Source organism: Electrona antarctica (assembly GCF_951216825.1).
Source record: "Electrona antarctica genome assembly, chromosome: 13".
NCBI lineage: Eukaryota > Metazoa > Chordata > Actinopteri > Myctophiformes > Myctophidae > Electrona > Electrona antarctica.
In genome coordinates, this window is record NC_136794.1 from 25,661,750 (window position 1) to 25,681,830 (window position 20,081).

At 44.2% G+C, this 20,081-nt stretch overlaps 1 protein-coding gene across 1 annotated transcript in view; it reads left to right on the forward strand.

Moving 5' to 3' along the window:
• Positions 1–20,081, forward strand: part of hdac4 (histone deacetylase 4) — a gene marked incomplete at its 3' end in the record, with an annotated part of 212,896 nt that overhangs the window by 142,114 nt on the left and 50,701 nt on the right. Inside the window, exons 13-18 of the mRNA XM_079517717.1 lie at positions 1,579–1,805; positions 9,546–9,842; positions 13,495–13,681; positions 14,154–14,287; positions 17,021–17,123; positions 19,833–19,879. Of these exons, the coding sequence (XP_079373843.1) occupies positions 1,579–1,805; positions 9,546–9,842; positions 13,495–13,681; positions 14,154–14,287; positions 17,021–17,123; positions 19,833–19,879 (995 nt within the window). The remainder of the gene's footprint in view (positions 1–1,578; positions 1,806–9,545; positions 9,843–13,494; positions 13,682–14,153; positions 14,288–17,020; positions 17,124–19,832; positions 19,880–20,081) is intronic.

Sequence of the window (20,081 nt, forward strand, 5' to 3'; positions counted from 1 at the left end):
TCATGCACAGCAAAAATCCTGAAAGAAAGGGGGGTATTTTCTGGCTCCTGAGGGCAGGCAAATGGCCTCTATGCACACACAATAACTCTTCTACTTCTGGGCTGCTTCCCTACTTCCTTCACAGGTGTTACCGATGATACTAATTAAGGCACTGTTCCATTTAGTGTACAGTGGTTCTCAAATGTTTTAATTTTGAGGACCCCCATAACTCTGTGAGTGTACAAATGGAACCAAATGGACCTGTAATGATCCATTTTGGTTCCATGTGTACACTCTCAGAGTTACACACCCGTACAGGGACATTTAATTTGGAACCCACTCAAGGACACTTTGAGGCCCACTGGTGTTTCCAGTGAGCCAACATGCACAATAGCAGCACCCTGACTCTGTTTGACCAGAACGGAACAGGGCCTTCATTAGTATCATCGGTAACACCTGTGAAGAATGTAGGGAACGGGGCCCCACGTTCTTTGCAAAATGGCGTGTGTGCATAGAGCCCATTGCTTTTGCAGTCATACCCAGCTGTTGGCTGTTGAGATGAGCACGCGTGGGGAAGTGTCTAGGGTTTAAAACTCATTCGCCGCCATCACCGCTATCTAGTGGCTGAATTTATACTCGAAAACTGCCAACCATTAATTTCAATGGAGAACTGTTTTGAAAGCCATTTTACTCGGAAAACAGAAAGACAGGAAGTGTGAGGAATGTGTCCTGTCCTGTGAATGTTATTTAATTCACCCATAACATTTTGCAGCCGGCGATCGCGTTTATAGTTGTGAGCCGCAAATCAAACTAATCTAACTAAATCTAAAACGCAGCCTGCAGGAAAAAAAATACGAGATAAATAATTCTAATAATTTTAAATAATCCGTTCCCATAGACAGCATACCGGTAGGCTACGCCAGCTGACTTTTCTCTTCTGGGTTTTTCCTGTTTACTTCATCGCAAGGCAACCGGAGTGATGCAGGCACGTGCGTGCAGGACAGATCATACGTTATGACACGTAATCAATAAAAAAGACGTCAAAAGACGATCTTGACAGTGGGTGCGTTAAGTAACTTGAACCTAGGGTGACCTTAACGATTTCTCAGACTCTCTACCTATTCATCTACAGCCGCCCCATATTTATTACCCATTACACTCTCAAGAGTGAACGCTCCGGGTTTTTACATTGTACTGTGCGTGGGCGTGGGGGCGTGGGGGCCCGGCTGGATCGGCCGCTAAACGCTTTCAGAGACAGTTTAGTGGAGTGGCTTTTCAGTTGTCATTACTTTGGCCTCTTCGTTTCTGGGTCGTTTTGAATCATTTCGATTAGATCCAAACCCAATTACCCAACAGTCAATAATGACCGTGCTGTCTGTCTGTCTGTCTGTCTGTCTGTCTGTCTGTCTGTCTGTCTGTCTGTCTGTCTGTCTGTCTGTCTGTCGGTCTGTCTGTCTGTCACACTCGTCTGTCACACTCGTCTGTCACACTCACACTCACTCTCTCACACTCACACTCACTCTCTCACACTCACACTCACTCTCTCACACTCACACTCACTCTCTCACACTCTCTCTCTCTCTCCGTGCCCTCTGCCAGCGGGCCTGGGTGGCCTGGCCCTGACGTCGCCCTCCGTCTCCAAGCTGGCCCGGGGCCACCGTCCCCTGGGCAGGACCCAGTCGGCCCCGCTGCCCCAGGGCCAGCAGCAGTGTGGCATGCAGGCCCAGGCCCTGCAGCAGCTGGTCGTACAGCAGCAGCATCAGCAGTTCCTGGAGAAACACAAGCAACAGTTCCAGCAGCAGCAGCAGCAGCACATCATCAACAAGGTACTGTACAAGGACCGAGGACTCTGTGTGTGTGACTGTGTGTGTGTGTGTGTGTGTGTGTGTGTCTATACATGTGCAAGCATGCACGCATGCACGTGTGTGTGTGTGTGTGTGTGTGTGTGTGTGTGTGTGTGTGTGTGTGTGTGTGTGTGTGTGTGTGCGTGTGCGTGTGTGCGTGCGAGAGAGAGAGTGCGCGTGTATGTGTGATTAGCAAGTGTTCTAGCGAGTCTCAGCCATGTGATGTTTCTGTGTCTGCTTCTACCTGTTGCCGTGGTAACCGCACTCTGGAGGAAGCTGCCTCCTTATATGGCCGCACAGGAAACATTACGTGTGTGTGTGTGTGTGTGTGTGTGTGTGTGTGTGTGTGTGTGTGTGTGTGTGTGTGTGTGTGTGTGTGTGTGTGTGTGTGTGTGTGTGTGTGTGTGTGTGTGTGTGTGTGTGTGTGTGTGTGTGTGTGTGTGTGTGTGTGTGTGTGTGTGTGTGTGCACGGCGTGAGAAATTCTCAAAAGGATTTAAGCTTTATTATCCTACTGTATGTTGTGGTGATGTTTCTCTCCACCCAGTAAAATCCGGCGTATTCTTTTAACTCAGTGAGTATACAAATAGAACCATCTATTTGAAGACTCTTAGTGAACCATGATTTTAAACTTTAGCTGTTGGAAAAATAGCAGATCTACAAGCTTGTAGATCTGTGAAAACGTGTGCAAATCTTTGAATATATTTTCTTTCACAGCGAATGTTTTTAACTCGTATCTTTGCTTCTGGGAGGTCCCAACATATTTTCAGATGAGGGTCGGCGGCCAAATACATATCATTTTTGGGGTCCTTGACATGAAATAGTTTGAGCGCCAATGATATAGAAACTTGTCGAATCAGGTCCTCAGGTCTTAATGGGTTAAATGAACACTGAGGATTCCAGTATTCAGGTTGTGGTCTCTTGAGTTTTCTATAATAACAAGTTTAAATTGTTATCGTCCATGGCAACAGCGTGTTTGTTTTGTCTACATATATTCATTAGTTCTTATTTATACTTATAATATGACGATGATGATTATTATTATTATTATCACTTGTTAGTTATTTTGAAATTATATATGTCGTCTCTGTCGGGTGGAATTCAAATAAAAAAACGGCAAAAGTAGTGATTCAAAACGTGTCGCCTTGCACCCCGTTTCGAGCTTGCGTGTATGAGTTTGAATTGCAGAGTACAGTATACACTACAGTGCATTGATATCAAGTTATGGATATTATCTTTTTAGTAGCTACTGTATATGGCTCCTAACAAGACAGACGTGTCGCTGGCACGTACACGTGCAACTCACACACACACACACACACACACAGACACACCCTCTCTCTCTCTCTCTCTTTCTCTCTCTCACTATGACTGGCAAATGCATGACAGAGGTGCTGAGGGCATTATCAGAATTCTGATTCAGTGTTAATGTTAATTTTGATGTATATTTTCACACTTTCAGCTCACACTCTTGATACACGCATGGTTTATACTTCATGTGTCACCCAATAAAATAGCCGATCTACATGCTCACGACAACATGACACGTGGAACTGTCATATACCGAAGTCAAAATCGGGCTTTACTCGGGGCAACCTGTGCTAATCCCATTATCATAACTTAAAGGGATATTTCACTTTTTTTATCTGTCATTTTATCGTCTAATCAGGCTTTTGTGAACACTTTTGTTATGATGAATTAGTTTACAAAAAAACATATGGAGAAAAATACGTTGACATGGTTTCTGCCCGACAACAAGGAATAGTAATAATGGACGTACTTTCGGCAGTCGGCACCAGAAATGTGCCAGCTGATCGTGATGGGTCCAGTGGTTTACGGTTAGATTAGCTTTGGACACACAGACACACACACCGGGCCCCTCTTATAGGCGGCTAGACACGCCGAGCCACGGCGTAAAAAAAAAGTTGACTTTGGGATTAAAAACAAAGCTTAGTGAATGCTAAATGGCCGTGGCAGTAGAGTGGTGCATGGTGTGATTCTCTGTGAGATTAGTTTGGCTACACAATCTGCTGTAATCCTCTGAACGTGTCTGTGTGTGAGTGATAATGCCAGCACTGCACTAAAAAGCCTTGATAATTCTTTACTTATGTTGTACAGCTTTAGTCAAACAATACTAACTTAGTGGATTATAGTGCGTATTCTAAATACCGTAAATAAAAACTCTTAAAATCCTAACTCTGAGAGTGTCTAAATGGAACCAAATGGCCGCTTATGTGTGCTAAATGGTAAATGGTAAATGGTGCATTTATATAGCGCCTTTATCCAAGGCGCTTTACATAGATTGTGCATTACATTCACCCATTCACACACACATTCATACACCGATTGCGGCGGAAGCCATGCAAGGTACCAACCAGCACATCGGGAGCAATTTGGGGTTCAGTGTCTTGCCCAAGGACACTTCGACATGTAGACAGGAGGAGCCGGGATTCGAACCGCCGACCCATGAATCATTGGACGACCTGCTCTACCTCTTGAGCCACAGTTGCCCCAGTTGTTACTATCCTACTCCTATAAAGCATTTAAATAGGACCTGTTCCTCTATGGTTTTCACGTATGGTTACATTTAATCACTAGTTTGTGGGCTCACATTCAGTGAGCCCACTAACATCACTTTTTAAAAGATAATCAAGTCATTGGCTAATTAACACGTTAATTGAAATGTCACAGCAGAGTCAGCTGCACATTAATTAGATGAATTGCTAAGTAGGTTGTACAAATGTATATTTTTTGCCTAATGAGATATTAAATGTTTTTATAGCTATTTAAATTTGAGATACTGTATACATTTTGACTTTCATGAAATCAGTCTTTTTTTATGTTTTTTTTTTGTGGCTTGCGCCTTTATTTTATATTTTTATGGAGGGACAGACAGTAGGCTGACAGGAAATGGGGAGAGAGATGGGGGGAAGACATGCAGTAAAGGCCGTCGGGATCGGGAGCCGAACCCGCGGCACACTGCCAGACTGGGTTACCAGCCAAGGTGCCTGGACCACTGAGCCATGGCCCAGGCCCATGAAATCAGTCTTAACAGTTGGTGACAACCATGAGCGGTTGTCAGTATTATAAGCCTCCAAATGAATGCATAGCATGATATGCCACTTCATAACGCTAATTAGGAACACGTGCGTTACAGTGCGTGTTATATTAGCATTTAGCATATAAATAAGGGATAATGGTTAATTTCATTGAATTGTTGTGATGTAGCTGATGCTATGTTATAAGAGTGACGGCCAAGGAATCGCAAAGAACGGTCAAGTATATTATGCTTAATGTATTCAGCTTTTTGTGTACTGCATGGCATGCAACAAAGTATGAATCTGAATCAGGCTTCGGGTTTGATAGATTGAGAACTGAGATGTGTGAACTTGTTTTTTTTAATGCAAAAGTAAAAATCCGGAACATTAATTTAATTCTAAAAGTAGGCTATAAAAATAGGTCATTATGAGTCCATTTTTACAGTCATTTTCTTTCTTAGTGAAATTAACTTTCCAGATTGCCCTTCGTTATTAAACTGCTGCGCTATGTTTTGCGTCCCCTCACTTGACCTGCTGTGTTGCATGCTTCATTCTTCCTTTCTTAGCTCAAATTTTTTTGAGTGGAGTAAATAATGAGACGGGGGGGGGGGGGGGGGGCTCCCATCCCAGCACAGCAGCATGGAATTTGGCCTCAGCGAGCAGAATAGTTGGCGACGGAGCACGACTCCAAACTCGACTTAAAACATCTAACAATCTGAAGCTGCTGCTGCCTCAGATTACTTACCAGCACAGCAAAATCTCCGTAGTGAGTTTAACCCTGTAAACCCTGTAGTCTTAGTGAAACAGACATGAGTTACAACTGCACTCGGACCACATTTTTCCATCTACACCAAATCTCTTCGCCAAAACTATCCGATCTACAAGCTCAAAACGAGACGAGATGCAACACGCTTTGAGTTTATAGATCTGTTATTGTTGCTGAACATTCCCCAGAACTGTCTCCCCCCTTCTCTGCTCCCTCCATTGGCTCCCGGTCGCTGCCCGCACATAGTACAAAACTCTGATGCTGGCATTCAAAGCAACTAAAGGTATGGCACACCCATATCATGCAAGTCTGATCGAACCCTACAAACCCTCCCGTGCACTCAGATCAGCCAACGCATGGAAGTGCTCCACACGTCCCAAACTCTTCTCCCTTCTGGCTCCAAAACTTTGGATTGCACCTCCCATTGCGATCAGAACTGCAGACTCACTCCCAATCTTCCGCCGTAGTCTGCTCTGAAAACCCACCTCTTCAGACTCCATCTTAGCCCGTAGCACTTGCCCTAGCCCCGGCGACCTTACAGGTGTATGCAAAGGCTCAACTTATGTAACTTAGATAGCATTTTAGGTAGACATATCACTATATAGTATATATGCATAGTTTCATGATATAGATATTCCACTGTTAGGTTCTTAGCTTGCGTATGATTCATGATGTCTATTTTTTATGTATTTGATGTATTACCAATGTTTTTGTTCTTGCTTACTGTAAGTCGCTCTGGATTCAGAGCGTCTGCTAAATGCCTAAATTGTGAACAGGCTCAAGTGGTTAACTCATGAGAGGCCAGTTTTACACCCTAAAGCGTTGATCCCCAAACAGTGGGACGGGACCCATTTTTGGGTCACGGACCAATTTTCTTTTCCCAAAAACAACAAACTAACAAACAAACAAATGTAAGACATTCCATGCATTAAAATAATTAATAATAATTAAGTAGTATTGAAAATATACGATCTACAAACGATCTACAAACGCGCCACGTTGTGAGCTTGTAGATCTGCTATTTCACTAGTTTGAGTTCCGGGAAAACGTCTAATTTCCTTTTTGGGTCTTGAGCTAAAGCATTTGTGAACCATGGCCCTAAAGTGTTCAAATTAACATTGAGGAATTTAATGTAGGGGGAGCAGTAATGTGTACCGAGTTGTATTGTAGTTCTGGATTGAAAAATGTTTACAGACCAAAAGAGACATATACTGTAGCTGTACAGTACAATTTACAATTTAGGCATTTAGCAGACGCTCTTAATCCAGAGCGACTTACATTAGGCAAGAACAAAAGTATGGGAATACATCACATATATAAAATGCATTTATCAAGAAACATGCGTAAGCTAAGAACGTAACTAGAACATATCTATAATGACACTATACATATTAACTATACATATATACTATACTATGTACAGCTACATTCACCACTGGACACAAGTACAAGCTTCTGTAGCTTTAGTGCGGTGGCTCTCAGATGTGTCCCAGATGAATGGACCCCCATCTGAAAATAGTTTGTGCCAGATACGACAATACAACATGTGTGTTATTAACAACAATATTCCACAACATATTACGGCACATTCCCTGTGAGTCCCCGTGTCATTTTGGTGGGAGTGTAGGGGGCAGACCAGACACTCGTGTACAGTAGGCCTATGTGAAACGGTTATTGTAGAAAAACATTTAGTTTTGCTTTGAAAAGGTTACACAGTATGACTTTAAAAGGCAGTACAAGTCTTAGACCCTCTCTTCTCTCTGTCCTCTGGCCGTTTCAACAGGTTTGTTTAGTGTCTGCATCTCTCACGCTTCAGATCCCAGCCACTATTTCCTCTGGAAAGGGGAGGGAGGGAGAAAGAGGGGAGAGAGGTAGAGAGAAAGGGAGAATCACAGTCAAAATCCTCAGTGTTTAATTTAAATTGTGAGGTCTAATTTGGGGTAAATCTTTACACTCCAAGAATTAAATTAACACTTGAGTTTTTGTGTGTGTGTGCGTGCGTGTGTGTGTGTGTGTGCGTGTGCGTGTTTCTGTGTGTGCGTGGCCAGGGGTGTTATGAGTGTTAAAGAAGAGCTTGTTTGGAGAAGAGGAACAGGGATGAGGCAAGAGCCTGCTCTCTGACGTCAATGCACCGTTCCCTGGGAGATGTGCCAGCCAGACCCCTGTGTGCGTGCGTGTGTGTGTGTCTATACATGTGCAAGCATGCGTGTGTGTGTGTCTATACATGTGCAAGCATGTGCGTGCGTGCGTGTGTGCGTGCGTGCGTGTGTGTTCCATCTGCAAATAGTCGTCCACCCCACTGATGACCTTAGACACTAAGGTTGAGGGCTGGAGGGGGAAGTGTGTGCATGTGCGCACAGGGGTGCATGTGTGTGTTTTGCTCTTGTCATTGCCGTAGCGACAGAGACAGCCCCAGCTGCCATAACAAGATCCCAACATTACCCACCCCCCCTCCCTCCTCCTCAAATACTTTTCTTTTCTTTTTTTTCCCTCTCCCTCTCTCCTTCCCTCTCTTTTCTCCTTTTCTATCCTTTGTTATTGCCTTGTCTCAATGTCCCGCACTCAGAAAGCACAGAGCCGTAGAAATTCACGGAAGAGCGACTTTGGTGCGTGGAAGTCGCCCAGAATAGCTCGATTTCCCCATCTGTTTTAAGTCAATGTTTGACCAAAAATACAATTCCTAGCAAACCTTATGCAGTGTATGCACTAGTACAGTTGACTTCCACACATCGCTCTTGTAACAATCAGCCAGTTTAAGGATGAATACAAAAGTCACTTTTTTGTGTGTGTGCGCGTGCGTGTGTGTGTCATGAATGAAGCTGCATAAAATCATAATGTGTTCAGTTGGCCAACATAATATGTTATATATTATTATTGTTAACTTAAGTGGTGTATGATGTGCTGTGGGTGACTCATAGGTGGTCTGTTAATAATGCTCCTCACACAAGTAGGAGAGGTATAGTGGAAAATAAACTAATTTAGATTTTTACTCGTGCATCAATGTCCATAATCCGTCTCTTGTCTACTTTTGCAGCACTGGCATTGTACAGTACTACATCTCCTATGTACAAATACACATTTAGACAAAGTTAAGGACAGGTGTGTTGGTCTCACATGGTCAGACTCACCGTCTTACAACAGAGGCTTTGAATCACAAGTTGGCATTCCCGGGTTTTGCCAGAGATACAGTTCAGGGAAGTGATAATTGATTGAAAACGTTATTAACAGTTTGCAGAATCGGTAAAGTTCAAGGAAAGTACAAGTCAATACAAAATCTACTAAGAGGGTAAAAGCGGGAAAAAGCCTTGTTTACAGTAGTTCATCAAAACATTTAAAGACATACAAATATACACTTCTATGCAAAAAACAAGCAGTAGATCGGCTATTTTCACTACTTCTAAAACAAATGTTTTCTAATTTATGATTTTTCTTTGACTTCTTTGTGAAATTACTGGGGGACAAAAATCATTGAATTGTGTTTTGAATTAATGAAAACCATATTTTTTTTATTTTTTTTATATTTTAAAAATAAACCCCGAACCCCGATCCAGTGTTTGGGGAAACCGTGTTCTACACAATGGTATCCAAAATCAGCATCCAAATCCAAAATCGTTGTGCACGTGGTCTGTAGTGGTTTTCGGTTCAGAGCTTAATAAAACATTAATTCGAGCTCCCGCTAACCATATTAATGGATCTATCGCCAGAACACGGCCACAACCTTTAGTAGAACATTTAGCGATTAACACTACCGGTTCAAACTAGCATAACCCTGCTCTTCTTCTCTGCTAATTTCGTGCATTTCACTGGCATTTCACTGACACTGATCGCCCCCTATGGTAACGGCTGTTCAAGGAGTTAACCGCTGGGTCTCCTCTCTCTCTCTCTCGCTCTCTCTCTCTCTCTTGCCTCTCCCCGTCCAGATGATGTCCAAGCCCGGCGGCGACCAGGCTGCGGTGGCGGGCTCCGGGGGGCCCGGGGGGCCAGGCAGGCAGCACCAGAGCCACCCCGAGGAGACTGAGGAGGAGCTCCGGGAGCACCAGGGGCTCTCGTCGTCGTCGTCCAACTCCTCCAACACGTCCGTCCAGGATGCGGCTGCACCTCCTCTGCGTGGCGGCGGGGGGCTGCTCATCAAGCAGGAGCCCCCAGACCCCCAGCAGGAGCACGATGAGCGGGAGATGCAACAGGTCGAGCAGCAGCAGGAGCATTTCTTCAGACAGGTAAGGGGGGGTTGGGGTGTTGGGATTAGCCTGGCATGGCCAGACTAATCATTGCGTAGATATTAGTGTGGAACTTCGGTGTGGAAGACTTATTTCCAAGGGACGGTTACAAACGGATTCCAACGTCACAGCAAAAAAAAAGTCTCACTGTGAATAGTGGACTCCTATTGCTAGTATCGGACCAATTTCTTCCTGTGACAGATTCGTCTGGTTTCCAGGCTAGGTTAGGATGGATGGAGGGAGGTGAGGTGCAGTGGTGGAAAGTAACGAAGTATTTTCCAAAAAAATTAAATCCAAAAATAGCGGCAATAGTTGATCTACAACGTGTTGTAAGCTTAACAACAGCAGTAAGCTGTTATTTCCGCTATTTTTTTTTTTAAATGTTTGAAAATGTATGGACATTTTTCAACGTGGAAGTGACAATGATGCAAAAAGAATTGCGATTTTCTCAAATAATTGCGATTCGGCGATTCTGTAATGATTGTGACAGGCCTACTAGCAGTGACAGATGGAGTTGGTGACAGCCTGCAACACGCCGCACTATACATTCTGTCTGTCTGTCTGTCTGCCCGAGTGGCCCGCTGCTCCACACACTATTTTAGCTCTGAGTCACGAGAGAAGACACCCACGCCACAGATACTGTACATGTAGGCGGTCTTTCTGTCTCTCTCTCTCCCTGTTTGTCTCTCTCTCTCCCAGTCCGTCTCTCTCAGTCTCCCTCACTTCCACTCCTGCTGTACTTCATCCATAGCACTATGTCAGTGTGCTGGGTTTTAGTTCTTTCTCTGAATGGCTAAAGGCAGGCTAGCCGCCTCCACAACGGTGTCAGAGATGAGAGCTATATGCTAATAAGTTACGAGCCACGCACGCACGCACGCACGCACGCACACACACACACACACACACACACACACACACACACACACACACACACACACACATCATATCTAAATTACACATAACATGAAAAGAAATTCTGTCTCTCTCTCTCGCTCTGTCTGTCTCTCTTCTCTCTCTCTCTCTCTCTCTCTCTCTCTCTCTCTCTCTCTCTCTCTCTCATATTTTCTCTATCTCTCTCTCTCTCTCTCTCTGTCACATTTTGTTTATGTCCACCCCTCTCTTTCATTCTTTCCCACATAAACACAAGCATGCCACCCCCCTCCCCCCTGGTCGGTCCATGTACAAATCAAAGACACAGCCAACCTCCAATCAGGACCTCCTTGTGACTGGTGTCAACAAAAACAACATCAGGTGTATTTGGGACGTTAGCAAAGACATTGCTTGCACATTGCACAAGTAACCCAATCTGGTAACACTCTTGAATGTTTATACATTGCTGCACTGGATGGCACATATTTTCGAACTGCATCAGACACTATAGGTCAACAATACGGTTGTGGCGAGCAATATACAAATGTTTGTATGCACTACATCAATTTGTTACTGTATGTGTGCAATGGATTCTAGGGGTTGTTCAGAATCATGATGGTTTATACAGAGTGGAGTGTGGAGTGATACCAGATTGACAAATTGTACTTGGTTGGTAATACTTGCAGTCTTTGATGGTGAATTTTAGCATTCAGAATTTTTGTACATCAAATGTGAAACAGAGTGATCAGCTGAATCAACACAGGCCAACTTTCCCTGCAGTCGATGTCCACGGCAATGTTGTTTGGCTTCAGTCGGTTTTGTACTAAACAGAACCCTTCTAGCCGTCTCTTCCTGTATAGTCTAGCCTCCACTACCACGCTGGAGTCTAATTTATCCATCAGAGATGGGCATTAAGAGCATGGACATTTTCGTAGTTTCACACACACACACACACACACACACACACACACACACACACACACACACACACACACACACACACACACACACACACACACACACACACACACACACACACACACACACACACACACACACACACACACACACACACACACACACACACACACACACACACAGCCAGAACACCATGTCCTCTCCTTGCTTGCCAATGTCGTCCAAATTCAATCAGGTAGGCCTCTCCCTGTAGCCATGGTGCTCAGACTCTTGACAGACACATCCATTAGGATGGAACGGAAGGAAGAAGTCGCTGACACAACTCTGTCACGTGGTGTGTTTTTACCCTTAGGGGATTTTGAGATGCGCACAAAAAATATTCTCAACTTTTCAGCAGAAGGCTTGGAAATTGTTTCTCTTTTGATGTCGATGTAGATGTGGTAGGAGCTATTTGATATTAGACTCGAGACGTAATGATGGCTCCAATACTTTTTTTCGCCCATGATTCATTATTTGAATCTGGTCCGCTCTGCAACGCACCACAGTGTTGCACAATGCAGCGCTTTTGAAGTGTGTGCACCACCGTGTAATAATTACCCCCCCAGAGTTAGACTTGACTGTGTAGCTGTGCTCTTTGTCATTTCGGTGACATTTCCCTTCAAGTATGTGCTCAATTACAAACTTCTTAAGTGCATAGAACAATTTGGAAGAATTGTTAAAAAGTTATTATTATTACGGTACTGTGAATAAAAGGAGCGGTTATGTTATCTCCCACTAACCCTAACCCTATGAGTCTTTGGTATGACCTTGCCGCGGGGATTGAACCCCAGCCGGGGCATACCAAAGACTCTGAAAAAGCAGGGCGGATACTCTAACCACAAGGCCAGTGAGTTTGGTTAGGAGCAGTGAAGGCTGTTGTTGCTCTGTGTACAAGCTCATGGTTAGGACCACTGTATTTGCGACAACACCTAATCTATCTTTTGTCTTTCGCTCGTTATAGCCCCGTAGTGTTTATTGCTGGCTGTCCTGAGAATCGGGAGGTATTGTCATTGGAGCCCTCCCTCCCTCAGCAGCAGGGGGCTGTAGTTCAACTCCATTTGGGAACATAAAACATTCGCCATCATACCGGCGCTGTGGTGCATGTTGCTTTGTTGTTGTTGTTAGGTTTATTTGGGGCATTTTGTGATTTTGAGCAGTGGGAAAAGAACGTGTGGGAGAGAGAGGGGCACCTGAGTGCCTCGGGTTGGACCTGAACCGGGGTCAGCTGTGAGAAGGGCTATTGCCTTGTTTTTAGTTGTTGAAAAGGTACTCAAATGTTTTACTTAAGTAAAAGTATCAATACTGCAATATAGAAATACTCTGTTACAAGTAAAAGTCTGGAAAGTCCAAAATGTACATGTATAAAAATGTTTTGAAAATAGCAGATCTACAAGCTCACAATTGCGCATTGTACTCAACTCAACATAGTTGAGTACAATGCGCAAGAGAGAGGGGGAACTGAGTCCCTCGGGTCAGACCTGAACCAAGGTCAGCTGTGAGAAGGGCTACATTGCCTTGTTTATATCGTATGGGCTCTTACTCGCTCCTACACTCATACAGTTGTTTGACATGGTGAATACATTGGTTTTACATATCAGTTCTTTATCTGTTACATTATCAGCACTGAAATGTTCCATCTTGCTATTTCACTGTAGAATGCAATACTGTTATAACTGCATACATACTGTATCTCCTGTTTTGTGCAGTATGGCACAAGACATTCGTTAGTTTACATGTATTCAGCGCCATCTTCTGGCAAGGGAAAGAAATTGCAGCTCAATTATCAATATGAAAGTTTAATGTGATCGTGTGCGTGTGTGCGCAGCAGGCATTGCTATTGGAGCAGCAACGGATCCACCAGCTGAGGAACTACCAGGCGTCTATGGAGGCGGCAGGCCTGTCAATCAGCTTTGCCGGACACCGCCCCCTCTCTAGGGCCCAATCGTCTCCGGCCTCCTCTTCTTTCCCCATGGTGGTGCAGGACCCGCCCTCCAAGCCTCGCTTCACTACAGGTATTTTATTTTATTTTATTTTATTTTATTTTATTTTATTTTATTTTATTTTATTTTATTTTATTTTATTTTATTTTATTTTATTTTATTTTATTTTATTTTATTTTATTTTATTTTATTTTATTTTATTTTATTTTATTTTATTTTATTTTATTTTATTTTATTTTATTTTATTTTATTTTATAGGTGGTACTGTTCAAGGATAGTCGCATGTTTTTGATGCCATACTATTGTCTCTAGATCCGTATATGTCAACGTAAGTAAGCTTTGCCGAGCCATGTGGCCATGTTAATGTACTTTTAATGCGGGCACCTGTACGGCTGGGCAGCCGTTTACTTTACTAATGCCATATTGCTATTAGTAGCACATGCGAGTGCATGTGTCTCTATGCGCGCATGCGTGCATCTCTTGCTCGTGTGTACAGTGGGTGCGCGGTCTAAATCCAGGCACTGGTGTGCGTCTCTCCCCCTAGGCCTGGTGTACGACTCTCTGATGCAGAAGCACCAGTGCATGTGCGGTAACACCACAAGCCACCCGGAGCACGCTGGACGCATCCAGAGCATCTGGTCCAGGCTGCAGGAGACGGGCCTCAGGGCGCACTGTGAGGTAGGCACTGGGGTTTTTTTCTGTATTTTATATATATCTATATATCTATATCTATATCTATATATGTGTATTTTTCTTTGGGGGGGGGGCTTTTCTGGGAAAGAGAGAGACTGGGATTGACACGCAGCAATGGCCGTCGGGATCAGGATTCGAACCCACGACATGCTGTCAGGCATGCGTCTATGTGGTATGTGCCTGGACCTCTAGGCCAGTGGGAACCCCAGCAGTGTTGATTTTGACAGCAAATTTTGAGTTAGTTTCATAGTCTTTTTCAATAAAATTCAATCTGAAATGTTTTACTTTAGGTTTTAGTCGACTGAATCTACAGTTGATTTAATCGACTAAAATGTATGTTTTCTTTGCATTGTGGGAGGAATAATGGTGTTCCAAAAATGGCATGTACTGTCATGGAAAACACAAGGTGGATAGCATGAAAGGCTGTGTTCATGGATTATGGATTCAGATCAATAGTGCAGTTGGTAATCTTGACCAGGAGGGGGCAGTGCATGGTCAGATTCAGCTGGCAGTGAGCTCTCTTCATTGATAAAAAAAAGAGAGAGAGACAGACAGACAATTGCAGTGACAGCTGGAAAGTCATCCGGGATGAGTTTATCCCTTCCAAATGATGAAATGCACTATTAATAGAGGACTTTTAGAAATTCCACTTGTTCAATGTATAGTATACATTTGTGCCTTGAGTGACCGATTGTAGAATAAAGCAAACTCCTACAAGTGTAGAAAAGGACACACTTTCAGAGTTAAATGAACAAGATGGATTTTAAGGTGAAAGTTCGTTTGACTTGTTTTGCTCGCGTTGTGCAATCCACGGTAGCTCTGCAAGAGATGGCACTGCCCGACAGACAGATTAGAAACTGGCAAACTTCCATCAGACTTAACATTTGATCTCTTATCTCACTTTTGCACATGTGTGCCGACGTATGCTGTTGACATGCGGTCGTCCCAATGCAAACGATCATACCAAACACCAAAGGCATTTTGTCCTTTCAAGTACAGTTTAATGGTTTCAACTGAGGCGTGATCTCGTGTGTGTGTGTGTGTGTGTGTGTGTGTGTGTGTGTGTGTGTGTGTGTGTGTGTGTGTGTGTGTGTGTGTGTGTGTGTGTGTGTGTGTGTGTGTGTGTGTGTGTGTGTGTGTGTGTGTGTGTGTGTGTGTGTGTGTGTGTGTGTGTGTGTGCTGTGCTGTGCAGTGCAGTGCAGTGCAGTGCAGTGCAGTGCAGTGCGTGTATGCCTGCCTGCCTGCATGTGTGTTATTTGTTTGTGTGCACACTGCATGCCTGATCTGCCTGTAGGCCTGGTTGCGTAGTGGCAGTGTTTTATGAATGGACCAAACAATCAACAGACCCAGCAGAGTCTGAAGATCACTGGCCTCCTCTGGCTGTTTCTTTCAAACTGCTTCTCTTCTCTTCTCTTCTCTTCTCTTCTCTTCTCTTCTCTTCTCTTCTCTTCTCTTCTCACACATTGTCTCTCTCTTGCTCGCTTTAAATATTTTCATTTAATTTCATTTGTTTGTTCTGACTCTCTCTCTCTCTCTCTCTCTCTCTCTCTCTCTCTCTCTCTCTCTCTCTCTCTCTCTCTCTCTCTCTCTCTCTCTCTCTGGGGTGCTGGTATCTCTCTCTCGGTTTCTCTTTTTGTCAGACATACTCTCTCTCTCCCTCTCTCTCTGTCTCTCTAAGGCAGTGGACCACCAGTGGAGGTTCCAGGTGGTCCCCAGCTAAATGATGGAGAGTTGGTTAATGGAACCTTATAGATCGTTAACTCTTGAGAGTGTAAAATGAAACCAAATGGACCATTTGGTTTAATTTTACGCTCTCAAGAGTTAAATTGTTGTTAAACATCTGCATTACTTAATTTACAACACGTCTACACAATTAGAGACCGTAGAAGAATTGTTATTTTGATCAACATTTACCTGTTATGTCTCCTATGGTACCACATCAATACAGCATGGAACTGTGGGCAAAATCTTATCCAACGATAACAACATATTCCACGTTTTTGATGCACTGATCGGTTGGCACTTTTAATTTTGTTGTACATGTTACAATGACAATAAAGATCTATTATATTCTAAGTTTTAGGTCTGAGGGGCTAAATTTCATCAAACCACTAAACCCCAGCTCTAAAGCATGTGCATGCTATCAGACAATGGTACTTACGGCGTACATTTCTGGATGGTAAACATGCTCACACACACACACACACACACACACACACACACACACACACACACACACACACACACACACACACACACACACACACACACACACACACACACACACACACACACACACACGTGAGTGACTTCTCTTTATGATGTCCTAATTTGCTCTGTGCATAACTGTAATCCCATAGCTTAGCTTGATTGGCGCGGCAGCAGAATTAAACTGGAAACACATTATGACAACTTCCTAATTATGTACTGCTGCACCAATGAAGCTGAACAGTCGTGCCGATGGGGATATGGGAAGTGGAAATGGGTAGGCCACCTCCAGGGAAACCCAGGACTGCAGTTATACACAGAGCGTATAGCTAGCAGCAGGTGTTTACCCGTTCCTGTGTCTACTACCATCTCTCATTGCTCTGCAGCAGGTTGGCATTTGGAATGAGAAGGGATGTTAGCAAAATGAGTTAATATAACATCAAACATTGCCCCTCCAAAACATGCCGCGCCGCTCTAACCATCTGTCTCTGTGTGTGTGTGTCCGTCCAGTGTATCCGTGGTAGGAAGGCCACTCTGGAGGAGTTGCAGACAGTCCACTCTGAAGCTCACGTGCTGCTCTACGGAACAAACCCACTACGGCAGAAACTGGACTGTAAGGCACGCACGCACGCACGCACGCACGCACGCACGCACTCACACACACACACACATATCCATTTAAACACAAAACAAATTTCCATGACATCAGCCCCTCAATTTCTTTATGAGCACGCACAAACGCACGCATGCACACACACACGCACGCACACATGCACGCACACAATTATTATTATTTTTTTTTAAGTTTTTAAGTTTGGCTGAGTGAGTTTTGAGTTTGCTCACTCAGCCAATTTGGCCTCTAGCAGTGCTAACCGCTAATTACGCAACAACGATTAGCCAAACAGGTCTTGTTCAGGTCTGCTTTAATATTACTTGGATGTCTCTCTGTCTTTTTTTCTTCTAAACTTTATTCTAAATAATATCAAAAGGCATGTATTAAAGCAAATGGACCGCATTCCTCTGAAGTGCTTGACACACGTTCACGCACAAGGCGACATGACAGCGGAGGAAACCACGCAAGAGGGAGAAGTTAGAGTTCAAGTGTCTTGCTCAAGGACACTTCAACATGTAGCCAGGAGAAGCCTGCATGGGATCAAACCGGGAAGGAACCTTGCTTTCCAAGAGGGTCGCTCACACACACACACAGAATGGAGATGCTGGGGTTCAAGTGGTTAAACGTATGAATGAAGTTATTTTCATCTGTCGTAATGGAAACTACTATTTTCTCAAAGTTGTCCTCGTGACACATGCTGTATATCTTAGGTGGAAGGGTTTACATATTTACGTAACTATAATATGACATCAAGGTAAGGTGACATGAAATTCAGGACCGCCTTGGATGAAAAAGGTGTGACCTGGGTGACCTGAGAGAGAAAGGTTTGAAGACCACTGGCCTAAACACATCCTCTGTGCTGTAAATTCATCCTCTGTTCTGTAAATACTTGAAAACATTTTGAAACACGGGGATAGTGAGGATGTCCACGAACACAAAAACTATATGACAGACGGTAAACTATTATGCCCATGACTCGGCACATAAATATTCGACCCTCGGCATTCTATAGATATGTCAATTTGAGCGTGCAGTAAACACAAGGTGTTTATACTAGCCGGGATAGCGTAAATATCCGTCAAGTTTGTGATCGGCGGCATTGAATTCCTCTCTGTCAAATCCTGTGTTCATTTAGCCACTTAAACCCGTCCCTGTTCTGGGGAAAACAGAATGTGTTAAAATAGCAGATCTACAAGCCCACAATGTTTGGAGCGGACCTATAGTATAGAGCCCTGGGGACCCCCAGTTTTAACCTGCCACGCGTGTCGGGAGCCATGGGTTAGTTTTAACCTACCACGGGTTCGTTTTAACCTGCCAGGCATGTCGGGAGCCACGGGGTAGTTTTAACCTGCCACTGGTTATTTTTAACCTGCCACTGGTTAGTTTTAACATGCCACTGGTTATTTTAACATGCCACTGGTTAGTTTTAACCTGCCACAGGTTAGTTTTAAACTTCCACGCATATCCGGTGTTGTCGGACTGTTAGTATAGTCTAACCAACGTATTTGCACCCCCCATTTGGTTACATTCGTACACTCGTTTATACGTTTATACAAATGGATAAATGAAGACGGAGGATTTGACTTTTGTTCCAGCTTAACCTGTGCCCGGCCCGGCCCTGTGTGTGCGTGGCATCTGTTAAAGGGATCTGCGTTAATGCTTGTCATAATAAAGAGGTCCAGTCTAATAAAGCAGTTGGAGGTGTTACGATCAGCCAAGGACTGTCTGAGAGACGCTGTGAACCCCAGCGTCCAACAGGTTCTGCTCCGTCACCCGTTTGGTGGCTGCAGGTGTAGTGTTGTGTGTGCGCGCACGTGCGCACATGCACGTGTCTGTGTGTGTTCATTAATAGACAAGCCCCCTTTGGCCCTCTTAGATTCCATCCCAGTAGAGACATAACTTCCAGGCCAGTGTTTTTTAACCAGACGCTCCAGGCTAAGGCCACGCAATAAGGTGGACCCACCTGCACTGCCGGGGAGAGAGAGACATGCATAAAAACATTGTAGAACTAGCAATGGAAAGGACCGCTGAATGTAGCTACAGTCCAGTTTTATGTCCGTTGTTGCCTCTCTCCCGACTGAGAGAGGTGATTGCAGCGATGAACTACAGTAGGCTACAGATGGCGGCGTAGGGCCGACCCCGTCTCCCGATAACCACATGGTTATTGTGCATATTATGTGAGTTCCCGGTTGGCACCTTTTCATATATAAAGCCCTGGTTGGAAAACTACACATTAAAAACACGTCTATTCACATGAGGAGCAAAGTGCGTTGTATGAACATCTCAAAACTCCCATTTTTAATTGAGTCAACTATAAGCAACGTGACCCCATGCAGCCGTGACTTTAGATACACTGCACACAGAAAAACCCTGACTGTTCATTTAAAACTGCACGTCCAGAAAATTGACCCGGGATTCTGTGGTGTAGTCTCGCGGTGCCCTCGGGAGACTGAAGCTCATTCTCTTCTGAAAACAAATTTCTCTCTGTGGCTTAGAGGAGCCTTGATTTCATCCTGCTACTACCGCAGGGCGCGTTTGATTGTGGAAGGTCACGAGGTCATATACTCCAGTTTAAAGGTCATATAGCGCCCGCCGTGCTGTGTTGAGTCCGCACGGTTACCTCCTCACCTCTGACCTCGTTCTCTTTTTCTCTGTCGCTTTTTGGTCCCACGTCTCCATATCTCTCTCCTTTTCTTTTCTCCCATGCAGGTTCGGTGAGCCCAATGTTTGTGAGGCTGCCATGTGGAGGAGTGGGGGTAAGTCCACCTCTCTCTCTCTCTCTCTCTCTCTCTCTCTCTCTCTCTCTCTCTCTCTCTCTCTCTCTCTCTCTCTCTCTCTCTCTGACTAATACAACAGTGGCAGATTTGTAACTTTCAATTTGTCGCTGTCTTCGGGTGGAATGAATATGTATATATGGTGGAATGGTATGTCCAAAACCGTGACTTTTCAGTAAATTAA